General features: G+C 39.6%; 2 protein-coding genes and 1 long non-coding RNA gene across 3 annotated transcripts in view; all 3 read right to left on the bottom strand.

Moving 5' to 3' along the window:
* Window positions 1–19,183, bottom strand: part of LOC143729317 (uncharacterized) — a 591,772-nt gene that overhangs the window by 382,515 nt on the left and 190,074 nt on the right. The window lies entirely within an intron of this gene.
* Window positions 5,142–8,970, bottom strand: faslg (Fas ligand (TNF superfamily, member 6)). The gene is made up of 4 exons (XM_077220814.1): window positions 8,611–8,970; window positions 7,756–7,801; window positions 7,598–7,654; window positions 5,142–7,168 (listed from the first exon to the last, which is right to left on the bottom strand). The coding sequence occupies exons 1-4, from the start codon at window positions 8,905–8,907 to the stop codon at window positions 6,765–6,767; spliced, it is 804 nt and encodes a 267-aa protein (XP_077076929.1). The 5' UTR covers window positions 8,908–8,970; the 3' UTR covers window positions 5,142–6,764.
* Window positions 14,551–19,004, bottom strand: LOC143728731 (uncharacterized). The gene is made up of 5 exons (XM_077219570.1): window positions 18,871–19,004; window positions 18,674–18,714; window positions 18,491–18,565; window positions 16,746–16,932; window positions 14,551–15,634 (listed from the first exon to the last, which is right to left on the bottom strand). The coding sequence occupies exons 1-5, from the start codon at window positions 18,935–18,937 to the stop codon at window positions 15,210–15,212; spliced, it is 795 nt and encodes a 264-aa protein (XP_077075685.1). The 5' UTR covers window positions 18,938–19,004; the 3' UTR covers window positions 14,551–15,209.

Genomic DNA, 19,183 nt, shown 5'->3' with positions numbered 1-19,183 from the left:
TTATTGCACAGTTCTACTTTCCATGTATTCATCCATTCATCATTTTGCGTGTTTTACGCGACATCTTCTGCGTTATGTAAATTCCATTTTCATTACTGGATTCCGGGATTCCCTCTGCATCACGTAAATCATTCGCCTTAAGTTATAATCGGGACACACCTTTATCTGCAGGAGGGATTGTGTCCTATGTATCCTCCTTTTGCAGCTACTTTGTGTCCACATTTTTCGCAAATTGGATATCTATCCTCGAGGACAACCACACTTTTTTCTACATCCAAAGTATTTCCATACTGGCCATAATTCGCTTCATAAAAATTCGAGGGCGCTTCGCTTTCAGCTTCAGCTGGGTCTGCGTAACCATTTTTGGGTGTTTGTTCTCCCGACCTTCAATCAATGCAGTAGTTTCCGGAGTGTGAATTTTTTTTTTTTTCTCCCTTGTATTATTTTTTACTCAGTAACGGATATGATTTCGAATGTAGAGAGGTGCAATAGGCTACTTCAAACAAAACGTACTTAGGTAAAAGTAAAATTAAAGATTTGAAAAACTACATTAAAGTAGAAGTACACAAAAAAACGACTCAATTACGTAACGCGAGTAAATGTAATTTGTTACTTTCCACCTCTGATAAAAATGTTTTAACAACATATCAAACATTATAGTAAATGCAAATTTAGATAACATAGTGCACTAAATGGGTGTTTACAAGTAGAAATCATACTGTCATTCAAATTGGTTTTTTAAAGAACTTTAAAGGGTTAGTGTTGTTGCTTGCAAGAAGTGCTATATAAATGTGTGCTATATATATGTGCTATATAAATAAACTTGCCTTGCCTTGCCTTGCCTTGTCATTACTAAGCAGTTTAAAACTATACTGTAGAGCAAAAAGTTTTCAATTATTCGTTGCACGATTATGATTGTTATCTTTTCTTTGAAATTATGTTCAGATGAACAGGAAAAAACGAGTTCTTATTCCAGGTCACTCAACATACCCCCTGAACTGATATTTTACCTGGGACAAGTTGTACCACTTTTTTATTATTTAATGGGGTCATCATTTGCAACAATCGTACAAAGATGTACAAAGGCGTTGTTGTGGTAATCTTAAGCCTCCTTGAGAAAGATAGCTGTGTGTTTGCAAAGACCACCGTAACCAGTTCGACTCATATTAATTGCTAAAAACCTATGTGTGATAAGCATCATATTTGGTAAACTGTGTTATGACTGTGCTGTTTTTCCGACACAATTTTATTGTGCGTTCTTAACAGTCAATGATTTCGAAAATCACACCCATAGTTAAGACGTATTTTCCCTGTCGAATGATAAAAAGAATGGTGGTAAGGTATGTTGGGATAGAGGTTGGAACGGAATGATCTCCGATAACCTTTTTTATTATGTTACCCTTACATGTTAAAAAGGGGGAAATCTTAAGAAGATAAGCTGAAATTCTGATGAAAAAAATTCCACAGCAGTTAGAAATGTTTGGGCGGTTGTGGTCTTTGATTTGAATCATGGACATCTCTTACAAAAGTGAGGGTCAGATTATTATTCTGCATTATGTTGCAGCATTTAATAAAGATAGTTATATTGTAACTCTGTTTATTAAAGGGATAGTTCACCCACAATAAAATTATGTAAACCTTTACTTACCCTCATGGTGTTCATACAAACCTGTATGATTTTCTTTTTCTCTATGGAACATAAAGTTTTTTTTATGAAGTGTGGTTTTGTCCATACAATGGAAGTATTAGGTAACACAAACTGTTTGGTAATCAGCATTGTTTAAAATATCTAAAATATTTACAGGTTTGAAATGACATGAGGGTGAGTAAATTATCTCAGAACTTTCCTATTTTGGGTGAAATATCCCTATAAAAAGCCACTTTATCTTCTTGCAAGCAACAACACTAACCCTTTAAAGTTCTTTAAAAAACCAATTTGAAGCCATTGGGTCAGTATGGCATGGTTTTACATACAGGGCTTCGATAAATCAAGGAGAAGAATTTAAATTAGGACATTTAAGTAGCTTTTATAAATTTGACTTAGAAAAGAACATTACTGAGGTACATCTTGAAACAAAACAATGGCACTGACATATTTTAAGATATGCCTTTACAAGTTGCTTTCAGTTAAGACAGACTTGACTAGAGTTAAGTCTTTTCTGTGGAGGGCAAATAACATCTAATTTTATCCCTGCATAGGTATCTAATTTGCATATATCTAGTATAAGCATTTTAGATAGTCTTACTAATCTTTAATCAGTATTTGTGAACAAATTCCTGTTAATCTACTCACATGGATTTTACTAGTTAAATTGTCTCTGTGGTGAATAGTTGTTCCCATGAGGTTGTGAGGTTGAACATGCATGAAAGCCATAACATTGTTCACCACTTTCAGAGACACAAACACATGATGTGTAACTATTATATTAGTAGTGTAAGGCACAGTTTTTTGTGTGACTGAGGCCTTCAAAAAAGTTCTGCCCAGAGTCCCAGAGTCCACTCCAGCCCCAGAGCTCAACCCAGAGTCCACTCCAGCTCCAGAGCTCAACCCAGAGTCCACTCCAGTCCCAGAGCTCAACCCAGAGTCCACTCCAGCCCCAGAGCTTAACTCCGAGTCCACTCCAGCCCCAGAGCTAAACCCAGAGTCCACTCCAGCCCCAGAGCTCAACCCAGAGTCCACTCCAGTCCCAGAGCTCAACCCAGAGTCCACTCCAGCCCCAGAGCTTAACTCCGAGTCCACTCCAGCCCCAGAGCTAAACCCAGAGTCCACTCCAGCCCCAGAGCTCAACCCAGAGTCCACTCCAGTCCCAGAGCTCAACCCAGAGTCCACTCCAGCCCCAGAGCTCAACCCAGGGTCCACTCCAGCCCCAGAGCTCAACCCAGAGTCCACTCCAGTCCCGGAGCTCAACCCAGAGTCCACTCCAGTCCCGGAGCTCAACCCAGAGTCCACTCCAGTCCCGGACCTCAACCCAGAGTCCACTCCAGTCCCAGAGCTCAACCCAGAGTCCACTCCAGTCCCAGAGCTCAACCCAGAGTCCACTCCAGCCCCAGAGCTCAACACAGAGTCCACTCCAGCCCCAGAGCTCAACCCAGAGTCCACTCCAGCCCCAGAGCTCAACCCAGAGTCCACTCCAGCCCCAGAGCTCAACCCAGAGTCCACTCCAGTCCCAGAGCTCAACCCAGAGTCCACTCCAGCCGCTCAACCGAGAGTCCAGTCCAGTCCCAGAGCTCAATCCAAAGTCCACTCCAGCCGCTCAACCCAGAGTCCACTACAGCCGCAGAGCTCAACCCAGAGTCCACTCCAGTCCCAGAGGTCAATCCAGAGTCCACTCCAGTCCCAGAGCTCAATCCAGAGTCCACTCCAGCCCCAGAGCTAAACCCAGAGTCCACTCCAGCCCCAGAGCTCAACCCAGAGTCCACTCCAGTCCCAGAGCTCAACCCAGAGTCCACTCCAGCCCCAGAGCTTAACTCCGAGTCCACTCCAGCCCCAGAGCTAAACCCAGAGTCCACTCCAGCCCCAGAGCTCAACCCAGAGTCCACTCCAGTCCCAGAGCTCAACCCAGAGTCCACTCCAGCCCCAGAGCTCAACCCAGGGTCCACTCCAGCCCCAGAGCTCAACCCAGAGTCCACTCCAGTCCCGGAGCTCAACCCAGAGTCCACTCCAGTCCCGGAGCTCAACCCAGAGTCCACTCCAGTCCCGGACCTCAACCCAGAGTCCACTCCAGTCCCAGAGCTCAACCCAGAGTCCACTCCAGTCCCAGAGCTCAACCCAGAGTCCACTCCAGCCCCAGAGCTCAACACAGAGTCCACTCCAGCCCCAGAGCTCAACCCAGAGTCCACTCCAGCCCCAGAGCTCAACCCAGAGTCCACTCCAGCCCCAGAGCTCAACCCAGAGTCCACTCCAGCCCCAGAGCTCAACCCAGAGTCCACTCCAGTCCCAGAGCTCAACCCAGAGTCCACTCCAGCCGCTCAACCGAGAGTCCAGTCCAGTCCCAGAGCTCAATCCAAAGTCCACTCCAGCCGCTCAACCCAGAGTCCACTACAGCCGCAGAGCTCAACCCAGAGTCCACTCCAGTCCCAGAGGTCAATCCAGAGTCCACTCCAGTCCCAGAGCTCAATCCAGAGTCCACTCCAGTCCCAGAGCTCAACCCAGAGTCCACTCCAGTCCCAGAGCTCAATCCAGAGTCCACTCCAGTCCCAGAGCTCAATCCAGAGTCCACTCCAGCCGCTCAACCCAGAGTCCGCATCATTGAGTCCCTCCCAAGAAAAAATTTATTTCATGATGATATTTTCCACCCATTTTCAATTGTTTTACTCTTATGAAAGGTTAGATTAGTGTTGTGTTAATTCTTTTTTATTGTTCTTTTTGTTGTTGTTGTTGTTGTTGTTGTTGTTTTTACAGAATTTAACAATATACATATAATGATTAAGATGCGAGTACTTAGATCTACCTGACATTTTTGGAGTCATTAAACTTAAATAAATAAATGGTAAAAAAAAAAATTCAAAACCAAATTTAGCAAAAAAAGTAAATGCATTTCTAAGACCTTGACAAGATGACTCTAACCTCAGCTCACATTAATTGACAAAAGCTATTTTTGGTTTAAATATTTTTTTGTCTAAACACCTGGGTTTGGGTCTCCTTTATGTACACATTAACAAGAAATTGTAAATACTTAAACAACCTTGTTTTAACCAATACAGCCTCTTTGGATTGTTCAATCCAAGAGAATTTATCATGCATTTGTGTCTGAGCAAAGTGACCCCCTTTTCTGCAAAGCCTTTGATAATGGCATGAGCTGAAGCGTATAAGGTCAGAACTTATAAAATCTTTTGGAACTGTCATAGAAAATGTGAATGTTTTAAGTCTTATGTAGTAAATAAATGGCTTCAGTAGGCTGTCATCTATTTTGCACCTTTGGTCACTTTGGAATTATTTATTTATTTATTTTCAAAATTAAACTAAGAAACTGAGTTTCTTACTAAGTTTCCTCCTTCATAAAGGGCCCTTCCAGGAGGCCATTAGTGAAGTCTACAGACTAGAGTGAGTATTTTTGCCGTTTATGATGATGCGATACTGGGTGGTGAGCCCAAGTGATTCATTTGGAAACTTGAGCTAAATTATGTACCACCTTCAGTTGTTCTTGCACACCCAAGGACTTTATTCATACAATTACTTAGGTATTTACAAGTTTGTTTGATCTTACCAAGGTCACACAGAAAGACAGTACATATGTTTTATTTGCCATCAGTAATACACACACACACACACACACACACACACACACACACACACACACACACACACACACACACACACACACACACACACACACACACACACACACACACACACACACACACACACACACACACACACACACACACACACACACACACACACACACACACACACACACACAAAAATAATTTATGTCCTAATGTTGTCTCTTAGACTTAGTTTGCAGCAGAGTTTGAGAGAGAGTGGATGAATAGTGGGTGATGATTATCCAGTGGTCACTTCCTGTGTTATTTGAATTTTGTGGGTGTGTGTCTGTGTGTCCCTGTACAAAAGAGTTGGAGGAGGTGACAGAGTAGGCCTTGTTTCCACTCACCCTCGTAGTAAGTGGAATATTGAGGTGTAATAGATTTACAAGACAAAAACACACACAGTACTGCATAACACACAGTTTCATTGGTCTTCATCAGACCAATAACATACTCAAACAGCTGAAGCACAAACTAAGAGCGACAGTGAGAAATTTACACTTTGTCTCGTGAGTAATGGTATGAATGAGTGATAAAAGCAGGTTTTCATTTTCATTTCTCATCAAAGCTTTTTGACCCCTGTAAACACCATACCTAAACACAGGAAGGAAGCATGAGAAATGAAGAAGCACAGAGTCTACTGCCACAGTTATACTTGCATAAAAACCCCTAAATCTTTAAGTGTGGCTCACCAACACTGCAATGAAGGAAACCTGAGGGTCTTTGCAGAAATGACGAGGAATGAAACCGCAAAAACTGCAAAAAGTTGCCTTGTGGTCCATTGAGGATATTTAAAAACTGCTGACTAAATACTCCTTTGAGTTACATACATCTATGCAATATAATTATCTGTTCTTAATTTAGTATAACAAACTAGCACTGTTAAGCTGTCCATATGTTTAATGAAATACCCAATAATACAGAAAATGAAGGGAACATTATTTAGATTTTTAAAATAAATATAGCTCTGGAAACTTTCAACCAAAAATCAGCATAATTTACTATGACAACCAACCCACTATAACATGGAAATATTAGTGGGAATGGAAACACCCTATCACACAAAATATTATTTTTCTCAAAGAGTGTGAGACATCTTCTCTCGGTTCACATTCAGTGTGAAATCAACTGCAGTTTTATTTTTACAATTGAACGTTTTATTATAGGCATTATTGATATATTACTCAGTCAATATGACCATTGGTCACATTAATATACAATAAGAGTTTAAGGACAATAAATATTTTTATTTAATCTACCTTCTCCTGATACAGAAGCATATTAGTGTTCATTTAATCTGAAACTCTTCTGCACAACTTTTCAAACTTAATGGCCACAGTTAACTGATACATTCAAAATCAATTATGGTTTGACAATAGCAAATGGACAGATTGCGGTAAGGATCTCAGGGTTGATTATAGTCCAAAGACCGCTGACCTCTTCATCTTAACTCACAATCATGTCCTTCCTAAGCACCACCTAGATGTCCTCTATGATCAGTGGATCTTGAAGAGGCCAAAATAATTGTTTTGAAAATATCTGCTGAGCAGATGGGGGTGTGAGACATTGACAAACAACCAGTCGGACTCCTTGAGTTGCTGAAGGGAGCCTAGATGGCTTCCCATCATCCATGGCCGGTTTCTCCCCGGCGTACAGAAGCCCTCTGTGTGATCTTCCATGATTACGAGGAAATGGCCGTTTCTCTTACGACTCATTTTGTGAGCATGTAGGTCTGAGTTGCACGTGAGTGAAAGAAACTCCACTCGGGAGTAAACAAAGTACAAGCCGCTCTCGTTGACCTGAAGGCCACCGTTGCTGTACTTGACGCCATGTGTGAAGGCCTCGCCGTGTTTCTCTTCCCAATTCAGAGCGCCAGATGATTTGCTCTGGTCTGCACTGCCTGGTTTAGAAAAAAGTTGCAGGTGATATATTGTTTTGTATAAAAAAAAATGGGTAACACTTTAATTTGATAGTCCACTTTAGACATTCTACTAACTATAAGTAACTTTGAAACTAAATGTCAACTAGCAGTCATTAGATTATTAGAAGACTGTCTGCTTCTGCTAACACTATATTTTGATGGTCCCGAAAAGACATTCTACTGACTAAGTAGCTTTGCAACTATGTCAACTTATTCTACTAACACGAACCCTATCCTAACATTCTACTAATACTCTAATGAGAGATAGTTAACATTTAGTTACAAATGAATGAGAGTTAGTTGATGTGTAGTTGCAAAGTTAGTAGAATGCATAAATAGGACTATCGAAATAAAGAGTAACCAGAGGTTTACTATGAGGACAAATGCATTTCGGAATCCAAATCGTACCTATTAAGTGTGCAGCAGGTTTTTGTTTGTTCTTGTTGAGCTCAGCAGGATTCAGGCCTGTTGAAAAATAAAGTATGTCATCAGGTCATCATGTTCACCAGATAAGATTTTGCACAGGATGAAGCTCTGACAAATGCCAACTTGGTCATGCAACTCACCAACTTGTCTCTGTGGTGCGACGCTCTGTATTTGTGTGGGCCTTTCCTGCCATTAAAAATATGGGTCAAAGACTGCTCAGTATTGTCACAGATTTACGTTATTGTGCATTCAAAAGTCATTTGGCTCAAATAGATATGGCTAAAGTTAATCGACTCTTAGTTATGAGAAAGAGAAGATGGTGTTAGACTGCTAGTTTAAGTAGAGGATATCCTGTAGCCTCTGACCAGTGACCACAAGTTTTTTCTCTCTCTCTTGTAATTCTGTCCTACTCAGTCGCGTGATCATGTCAGAATGGAAACTGAAAAATGATACCCCCATGCACATCAAAGAGATTCAAATAAAATAACAAACACATAATGGAGGGCTTGGCTACTTTCGAGGTGTGTCAATAATTAAGGCTTCAAATCTTTCAGTATATATGTGAGCTAGTACAGTAAAGTATTTGGACACTTTAAAATTCGTGGTAAATTAATATTGCAAAATTCGCATAACTAATTTCCAAGTGTCCTGGAAACCAGGTGTAGTTTATCAAATTAACTATGAACATGATCCACTAACATCTGGTTACCAGAAAGTAACCAAAGATAAGATTTTTCTATGCTGAACTGTGCATCTACTGTTTTACAAGGTTACAACTTTTTGTGGAATGTTGAGCTTGTGCTATCTTACTTGAAATTAAATGAAATTTCATAAATCATTTAATCATAGGACATTTAATGCAAAAACATTCATTCATTTTGATGCATCAGAATACATTTTGGGCCACTGTATTTGTATAAAACAAATTTATATAAACAGACACACAAGTATATATATATATTAGATAATATGATGCACTGCCCAGTGGCTCTTACCTGTGTCAGGCGCTCCACTTCAGTTTGTAACCTCAGGATCTGATAGGCTCCCAGTCCCAGGGCTGCAAAAACCAGCAGGAGTATCAAAGTCAGTACCCAGGCCATCCCAGCATTCAACCCTCCCCAGCTCTTTCTCTTCGTCTCTGCTCGGGCTGGGGGGAACGTCCAGCAGGGAACCATGGGTGGCTCTGTGTGCCTGGGCATCCGCTGGTGGTAGTACTGATGTTGTTTAGGGTGACCTCCGCCAGAATCCACCATGAACACTGGTTGGGATGGGGGACCGAAGTTATTGCTCATGTTTGCAGAGCTCAGAAGAGTGTGTGAAGGTGTGAGCGACAAGAGAGTGTGTCTTGAGAAGGTTGTTGCTGAACATCAGTTTTTAAAAAGGTCCTGCAGTGCGGTTTAGACTTCCCACCCACCCACACACACACACACACACACACACAGACACACACATTCACACACAGAAACGGTCTATCTATCTATCCATCTATCCGCCTCTCATCCATTCCTTCATTCAGTCATGCAAACTCAGGTATAGAACACTCATGTATTCACTCACTATTATGACATTTTTAGTCATTGTATCAACATTCTCATGCATTTGTGGTAAACCAATGTGCATAAAGTCAAATCTGAAAGGGATATGATGGTGACATCACGGACAGGAAACTATTCGTCTCGAGTCTTCTGTATAATTGCAGGCAATAACTTCTCTTGCAGTTATTAATAACCTTTGCATAAAAAAGAAAAGATTTACAGTTAAAGATTTACAGTTTACCGATGACAATTCTGTTATGTAGCCTACATTTACATCCAGCCTTATGTTCTTCCAAGCTCAAAGGTTTTATTTTTTCTTCTTTCTGTGGAACACACAAGGTACATTTTTGACTTTTCCACTAAATGACAGTTCAAAACTTTAGCTTATTGTCAAAAATGACCAAAAAAACAACAACAAAAAAACACAATAGTCCAATTACTTATATGCTGTACTCCAGATCTTATGAAGCCATAAAATAACTTTGTGTGACAGACATGGTTTTTCCACTGATAAATATTCACCTTCATTAAGCTAGCCTATTAACTCCACTATTAACCACTGGGACTGGATCTTTGAATCAATGATTTTACCTTAAATTTATAAACAAATTAGTATAATTAATTGAGAACAGAATCAGTAAATGAGTGGGATCTTTTCAATAAACCAGACTGGATGATTTGACCACAAATTAGACTAATTTGTTCACAAATCCAAATTCAACTCACAGACTCAATCTGTTCACAGAGGTTCTCAAATTAAGTTATCACTGTAAAAAAAAAAAAAGTTGCAGCGTTAAATTTTTAGATACAATCAACTTGGATGTTTAAGTCATTTCAACTTAAACATCCAAGTTGTTTTTACTTAAAAATTTAAGGCAGTACCTTTTTTTACAGTGATGACTTAATTTGAGAACCTCTGTGATTGAGTCTGTGTATTTGAAAACAGTTGAAAATTGCTTCAATTGCTTATTTTGATGAGTTAAAGCAATGTAAAAACATACAGTATGTTGTCATAACTTATTAATAATATGATTTTTTTACAGTGGTGCTTTTTTCATTTTGTAGCCTAACCAATTCATTGAATGGTAAAGACCTCTCTGAAATAAATAGTTTATTCCATAAAAGAATTTGTCATTTTTGGGTGAACTACTGTATGCCTTTCCTGGGCAAAAGTTTGGTTTGATCATTTGAAAAAGCCAAAACTTTGATCAAAGGATCAGGATAATATTCAACTTTTAATGTCTTTTTTCATGCATTCATTCATGCATCCATCTATCCGTCTGTGGCGAACAGTGCGAGGCCGAGGGACGTGAGAGAACGGCGCGAGGTCGGTGGCGTGATTGTTAATGAATGACACCTGCGAAACGCACCTGTCTCGCATCTCTCACGGAGGAGCGGAAGCGTAAAGGAGGAGCGACGACTGTGGAGATCGAGAGAGGCCTGTGTTTTATTTGTGTTTGGTTTTTGTTTTGAGTAGCCAGCAGTCGTCCGCGAGGGGCTGCTGGCGGTTCTTTTTGTTTTTGTATTTTTCTTTAGTTTTATAATTAAAATCTTTGAATGATCGCGGGTTCCCGCCTCCTTCTTCCCTGAATCTTAAACCTTGTTACACCGTCCATAAGTGCACTGCAACAAATCAAAACTTGCTTTAATGTAGGTCTCAGGCTCTTCCGTAGGTCAAAATGGCATTTGTGATTTGCATAAGAGTCGAAGACTTGCTGTGACCTAGAAAGAGTTCTTCAGAAGGGCCACTAGCATCTTTTTAAAGACCCCTAGCATCCTGTCTGCCATCCTGTAATATACAAAGGTTGACTGAGAATATAAACCCATTTAGCAGCAAGTCTTCAATGTCAAACCCATCCCTCATTCTCATTGAGTTGCTGAGCTACATCTCATGTATATCTTACATCTTTGCTAATCCTGCTGTTATAATGCAGTTATGCATAACTGGAATGTTTGTTTATTTAACAATTCATTTGTCCCACTGCTAGACTATATATATAAAAAAATATTATATATCAAAAATGGTAAAACACTTAATAGAATTGGTGACAAACTGGCATTTTGTATATGTATTTTGAAAAGCAGTAAAGAAATATATGGAGCCCCAAAGGGGACATTTGTAAAAAAAAAAAAAAAAAAAAAAAAAAATGTTTTCTTTCAATTTCAATTCGAATCTTTTGCGATCCCAGAGAGACTTGCAAATAGTTTTGCGTTCTCCAAAATGAGCTGGAGCCAAAATGAGCTAAGCGATGGAGCGATTGAACATCGGGTGGGACGGAGAGCTCGTACCGTGCTCCGGGGTCGAGGAGGGGTGGCTAACGTCCGAGAGGGAGCGGAGGATTTGCTCCCGTCGCTCCAGAGTTTTTTTCCTCTCTCCCCTCTCTCATCACCGTCACTACTCGTGCTTCTGTCTCCTATTCTCTCGCCTCGTCTGTCGCCATGACGGGCCCAGGGGGCATTGTGGCGAGCAGGATGAGACCGAGGGCCGTGAGAGAACGGCGCCAGGCCAGTGGCATGATTATTGATGAGCGACACCTGCGCGACGAACCGGTCACGTATCTCTCAGGGAGGAGCGGAAGCATAAAAGGTGGAGCGATGACAGGGAAGAACGAGAGAGGACCAGGCCTGGATTTGTTTTGTTTTGTTTAGGTCTTATTATGTGAATTCGGCAGTCGTCCATGAGGTGCCACCGCTTTACTTTTATTTTGTTTGTTTGTTTTATTATTAAAGTGTTTGAATGTTCGAAACCTTACGAAAGTGTTGTACCTTTTTTGCTCCCCCCCAAAAATGAGCAAAAGCAAAAGTGGATAAAGTTCTGATTTAATCAGACATTTGAGTAAAGATGCCTCAAAAAGACATCAAATGGAATTTTGTGATCATGTAGCGATAACCAGTAATCAAAAAATGTACTATAAATGTCGGAAGGGTTTGATGTTTACTAATGGACTTTGTTATTGAATTTGGTGAATTTGGTTTCTACACATTTTTGCCACAACACTTATTGTGTGATGTAGCCTAGATTCACGACTGCAATGTGTTCAAAATTAACGTTAACTACAATGATAGGAACAGAAAAATAAATATAAAAAAACGAATTAATAGTAAAAATTAATAGTAAGAAATAGTAAGGTAACACTTTATTTCAGTGGTACACTTTAGACATTAACATTAACCTTTTTAGACATTAGCATTTTATTTCAGTGGTACACTTTAGACATGAGAGTTAGTTAAGATGGAGTTCCAAAGTTACTTAAAGTGGATCATCAAAATATAATGTAACACATTACTTTTAAAAGTAACTTTCCCCAACACTGCTTCGAAAAGAAACTTTTAGCTTATAAAACCTCGTGTGCCTAAGTTTTGAGTTCTCTAAATCTGGTAAAACAATAGGAAAAACTACATTTCAATGCTTTTGAGAGTGAACGCAAAAAGTTTGCAAGTGAACACAAACTTTCCAGTTTCTCTGGGGAACACAAAACTAGAGAGAACACAATGATTCTTGGGGGAAGGCAAATGGTTCGCAAGCAAACACAAAAACAAACAGACATTGAAATATAAATTGCCCTTCTATTTCATATTTTTTCCATTACCATTCACACCACGATTATGGGCTATGTTAGTAATTAAGTTGAATTGAACTGAAAATGTGCCAAACCCTGAACCATTTAGTTTCAAAAATTAAATGCAAAACATTTAACTGCAGTTTTGCTCGAGTGTTTGTAAACAGTGATGCAGCAGAAAATGAGTTTCAGTAAACCCATTCTCACATAACACTAAAGAGCAGGAGCTGCCACATGAAACAGCCTGTCAATGCATTAGATTGTGTGCGTGTGCTTTCGATCTTGCAGCATCCATTCTCAGGGGTCTGCATGAGAATGGTGATGCTATGACAGTGAGGTGAACAGTGTGGTTGAAACCAAGCGAGGCAGGAAAAGGCTTCACCTTAACCCCTCACCCTGCTGCGTACCCTGTTGCAAGTCATCGCCCGCTATGCCTTCCTGGAAAAGTTGCTTGGCCTCACTCTTATATAGGCTACCCACTTCTCATGCTATTAAGAATTTAAACTTTTTTTTTTGCTCTTTCCCCCCAAAATTGTTCCCTGTTCCCAAGTTCATGTGTGTAACTTGTCATTGCCGGTTTTCATTTGAGGGGCTGCAGTTGCTGCATCATCGGAAATTTGCTTTACCGTCATGAGCGAAAGCAAAAGTGGATCAAGTTCTGATTTAATCAGACATTTGAGTAAAGATGCTTAAAAAAAAAAACAAGACATGGAATTTTGTGATCATGTAGTGTAGATGATGTGAAAGCCAGTAATTCAAAAATTTACCATAAATGTTGGAAAGGTTTGATGTTTACTTTGTTAGGGAATTTGGTGAAACATTTTCTAACCATTTTTGCCACAACAGTTATTGTGATGTAGCCTAGATTTACGACTGCATCTAACAGTCTACTAATACTCTACTAACACTCTAATGAGAGTAGAATTTCTAAAGTGGACCACCACAAAAGTGTAACCTTGATGAAAACTACTAAAATGACACTGCTTAGTACATTTTATTTATTTTTGTTTATTTTAATGTTCATACTTTGATCGAAAATTATGAGGATTTCCAAATGCTATATGGTTTAGATATATTCATATTTATTTACATTAAGTTAAATGTAAAATCAACTAGATATATAATAAATCTTCTGAATTTAACGGGGCTGGTATACTAACCAAATTTAAATTATTCAATATGCATGTCATGTCCAGTCATTGCAGGATATGTGAAACTTATACTGCAAGCAAAGCCTTTTCCAAGACATTTTAATGTCATGCATGAGACGACAGCTAAACAATCTTTTATCGTAAATTCCATGGCGTAAATAATTGCTTATTTGACAACTGACGTCAGTATTGCATCAGTTTCCTTACTTCACCTCACAGGTATGGTAAACCCTGTCTATTATGTATGCAATGCTGCCAAAGGTGCTAGAAGTCACACAATGACATTCTGAATGAGTAAGATATCACCACTGCTGCTCAGCAACAACGGTCTGCTCTAGCTCAGTTTCCCAGAAGTGATGACTGCTAAGCAATTCTTGTTGCTGATGTATGAGGGGTTTTGGGGTCGAATCGTGGGCCGCAGTGCGACGCCCTATTTCTGTTACCAAACTGTAGGAAAAATGGCGTATTTTTTTGGTGAACGCAAACATCTTTCTCTGTATCTCTCTGACTCAGCATCCCTGTGCATACTGAGGGTTTAATAGCCTCGCAATCGTTTTAATCAGGCCTGCTGTGGTCGGTGCATGCATTAACAAACCTCATATGCCAGACTTCAACATATGTCAATCTGAAACTTTGGGGTTTGTAAAATTATGGCATATGCTCACACATAAAGGCTGTTCACTTTCAAGTTCAACAAAGAGCATTTTTATTTATTCCTTTATTGTGTGCAGTTCTTGAATTGACTTCATGGTGCTTTAATGATTAAGCATTACATTCTCAGTTCTTCAGATCAGTGTTTGTTTTCTGCATTCTTCAAAGCACCAGAACATGATCGATTTTGTAAAGAACGAGAACAAAATGTTCGCCGAGCAACTTAAATAGCGTCTCCTATGGCATCAAGCGGTACAAAATCTTGCGGTTGAAATTGAAACCATCTAGACACCGAAGGAGATGTACTCCTTAGATAAACTTCTGTAAAAAGTAAACAACCCATCCTACTTTCTGTTTATGACATAAAGTAATCACAAATTTCCCATTCAGAATTCTACTCTAACCACACCTCAACCATTTCCTTTCTCTTCTTGAGACTCTAACACTGCTTAACACATTCACAGCTGGAATAAACTAGGTTAAGACACACATAAACAGGTGATTTACAGCTTTCAGGTTTCATTTGAAAATGCTTTAGTTTCAAGTTTCACTTTCATGCACAAAGTCTGAAAATGTTTAAATGACATTATGAATATCAAATGTTAAATGTTGCCATGTATTTAACAGACAAAAAAAAAAATGATCTAAAAACTACGAATGTTTCATCATCAAATGAGCTTGATGAAATTTCACTGAGCTATATTTCCTCGTCAGAGGACGACGAGTAGTCGCAGAGTCCCAGTAAATGTTCAGTTTTTGTCTCAGCATTAGAAGGCCAACGTGTTCCCTCTTTTGCTGCTGCCTGTGATAGCGGGAGGCTGTGGAGGTTGGGAAGGCCGGAGAGCAGCACTCGTGTCAGTGTACCGGTGTCCTGCTGCTGCCCGGCGAGAGCCACGCGTGAACCTGCCACTGCCACCGCGAGCCGGGCCCGATCGAAGCACAGCGGGAGGTCCTGGGCTGGGGGATCAAAGGCTCGGGTGGTAACAGGAGCTGACGGGGTGGGAAGCTCTTGTACATTAGTGAGAGATGTGTGGTTTCCTGCTGCCTCGGAGTTGGTGTTCACATTAACATCCTCTTCTCCTCTCCTGGGGCCGCTGGGGCTCTGGAGGCACAGCTTTTTAGCTAAGAAAACGACAGAATAATGACTACATTTACATCCAAATCAAATCTATATTCAGGTTGAGATTTTATTCTTAAGCTTACATGATCCACAGCTACTGGAATATTCCTGTGTACATATAATCAGCATATTCCAAATACACTAAGACATGATTTTCTTTTCCTACCATTGTCTTGTGGAAATATTGGAGTTGCTCTTTATTATGATCAATTTTAGTCATTTAATTAACTCTTTATCAGTTTAGTTCTTGTTAATGTCCTTTCAACAGCACACAAGATTTTTACAAATAGCAAAATGTCACAACTGTCTATTACTGTTATCATCCAGAATGCCCAGTTTAATTACGTCCGATTTATACATGCATATGCCAGATGTCTCATTCAGATTTCTATCAACCATATTAGCTTAATCTGTATGGAAATCAGATGATTGTGTTTACATAATTAGAATATTAGCAAGTTCTTGTTCATGTACATTAAGCCATTAATATAAATAAACTCTGTTGAGCCTAAATGTAAAATTAGTTTCAGTGTTTTCTTGATGCATATTTCTTAAACTGTGCATTCTTTATATTTATTTCTCTTGGTGAATTCTCATTCTGATTTATTACAATGATTTATCAAACAAAAGATAAAATACCCCAAATTAGTCAAATTAATGCTAAAAATGCAGTTTAGTAAATGTTTATTTCTTTAAAAAATATCTGAGTAGTTCTAAACATCTTAAACTAGATGCCTGCTACAAAGAGGACTGATTTTTTAAAGAAATATTACAGTTTCAGTACACACATTAGGCTAAATCGGCAATATTTGTGTAGGTAAATATATACTTCTGCCAATCCATCTTTCTTCAGCAAGCAGATGCGCAAACTGCTAAAAATTAAATTCAACATTCACCATCACATCCTGAAGGCTCAACACAGTGTCATTTTCAAATAGCGTGGGAATTGAAGATCAGATTTATATTGGTTTTTTGGAGACACATTTATGAGGCCAACTGTAAATGAAACAGGATGAAATCAGATAGCTACTGATCAGTAAAAACCCATTAAGTTTGAAAGTAGAAATAAGTCAACTGTTTCACAGGACTAGTAATTGTAAAGCATGAACTGACAGGTGTGTTGATGGCTTGGCTCCTGCCTCCTCTTGGTGTATGCTCGAGGTTCCCAAGGCTTGTGTTTGCAGGAAGGGTCTAGGGAGCGCAGTTTCTTCAGGTAGCGCTTGTATTCTCTCTCGAGTTCTTCAATATGCAGACGGAACTCGTCTATCTTCCTCTCTGGGTAGTGAGACAACTGCGACTGCTGCAAAATACAAGTGCAAAGATGTTGACTTGTTGATCATATTCTTTCTAAACCAAATGTGAGACTCTTGTGATCAAACAGGCCATATCTTTATTGGCTATTAATAACCCACTTCTAGACAAAATAACCTTGAATTTGGTTACATGACTTTTTTGCCAAAATAAATTGCAAGATGTATGATATTCCATTATGTAAGCAAAGTCAACAGAAATTTCAAGGTGTTTGCATCATTTCTTTGACATTTTCTATGATTAGACATCTATTAGATTCTCACTGACAGCCCAAATTCTGCCTTGTTTTAGCCTGGACGGGCTGTGTTTGGACGGCTATTAGACTTTTTTTAAACGCAAAATTGCTTCCTGAGCAAGATCAGTATCAAAAACTGAGGTTATCAGTCCCTCTCCCTCTCATCTTGCACAATGTGAACGCAGGCAGGTGAGTGACTCAGCCCAGCTCAAATGATATGAATTATATTAACCTTGATTAGAAGTTTAAAATCAAAAAGCATCAAGCATGTTCAGATTTTTGACTGGTACTGCTCAATTCCAAATCAATCTATCTAGATCTAGATCAACCTTGAACAGTTTGTCAGGTGACAGGAAAGAAAAGGGCTCTTATCTCAATGTGGGCATCTAACCCCCAAGAAGTCATGTGACCCTGAGACAGCAAATAAGGAAAAGACACACAACTAGAAGATGAATATGAGTCCACTGACAGAAAATCCTGAGACATTAGAGCAGAGTGAAATAGTTGAAAAATGTATCATTATTTAATTGTTGTTATTAATGTAAAGCATATTCTGTACATGTTACAGTTGTTGAAAGTTGCAGTGCTAACTCTGAAATAAAGCTACACAATTTAATAATACACACACACACACACACACACACACACACACACACACACACACACACACACACACACACTTTATTAGGTACACCTGTTCAATTGCATTAATGCAAAAATCTAATCAGCCAATCACATGGCAGAAACTCACTGCAGTTAGGCATGTAGACATGGTCCAATCTGCAGCAACTGTGTGATGCAGTCATGAATCCCATCCAGCACATTGTTGAAGCTATGCCACAAAGGCATAGTTCATAGGCATAGTCTAGTTCTGAACACAATGTGTTGTGTGTTCAGAGATGCTCTTTTGCATCTGACCTCTGGCTTTAACAAGGCATTTTCACCCACAGAACTGCCGCTCACGGGATAGTTTCTATTGTACGGACCATTCTCTGTAAACCCTAGAGATGGTTGTGTTTGAAAATCCCAGTAGATCAGCAGTTTATGAAATACTCAGACCAGCGCGTCTGGCACCAACAACCAAGTCACTTAAATCACCTTTCTTCCCCATTCTGTTCACCTTGACGACCATAAATGCATTGCTGATTAGACATTTTTGTGAACAAGCAGTGGAACAGGGGAACCTGATAAAGTGGCCTGTGTGTGTGTGTGTGTGTGTGTGTGTGTTATTTAGCGTCCGATATGGTATTATTCGCCGATAGATGGTAGTACTATCTTGCTACTTTGCACGTGTTGACAGTATGATCAGTACCTGTAGATAGTACTCGATCTCCTTCTTAATGCTCGGAATCCACTTCTTCACTGCAGCAACTGAATTTAACGTAGCCTGCATGACAAAAGGTCAATCAAAAAGTTAAGGTTGTCATTTATGCAAGCGGGCTCAGCTCATTGAAATGATAAGAGATGCATTACAACAACGAAATAAATTTCTCACAAGCTTTGGCCGTGACACGTTGACATCTTTAATGCGACCCTCTGGAAATAAAAAAAACGCATACATTAAGCCGCACACACGGTGCAAACGAATGTAAGAACATAAGCTTACGCGGACATTTATTGCAACGGCATTTGACGTCGTTTCACATTAGGGCGAATTAATATGGTTAAATAAACCATGAATGCGTTTCATACCTTCTCTCTCTTTCTGGAGCCACAGTCGATTCAGTCTTCCAAACTGCTTCTCTTCGTTTCTTGCCATTCCTGCAGCATTTCCGTCAACACGGAGTCACGTGACAGGAGTGGACAGACGGTCACGGTTTCAAAATACGTCAATCCTTTAATCCCACATTATGTAAAAAAAAAAGTATTATGTTTACATATTTTGTTGTCACAAGAAACGTTTGAGTAACTAAGGTTTTGAGTCAAACTTCCAAATAGACAAACGTGTTTTTTTCTGAAAGTGGCGTTTGGATGGTTTCAATAATAATAATCTTAAAGTTTTGTG

Source organism: Siphateles boraxobius, unplaced genomic scaffold (genome assembly GCF_051911475.1).
Source record: "Siphateles boraxobius isolate OS27281-9 unplaced genomic scaffold, OSU_SipBor_1 8, whole genome shotgun sequence".
Taxonomy (NCBI): Eukaryota; Metazoa; Chordata; class Actinopteri; order Cypriniformes; family Leuciscidae; genus Siphateles; species Siphateles boraxobius.
Note: the sequence above shows the minus strand (reverse complement) of the source record. Positions and strands in the feature narration are given on the sequence as shown.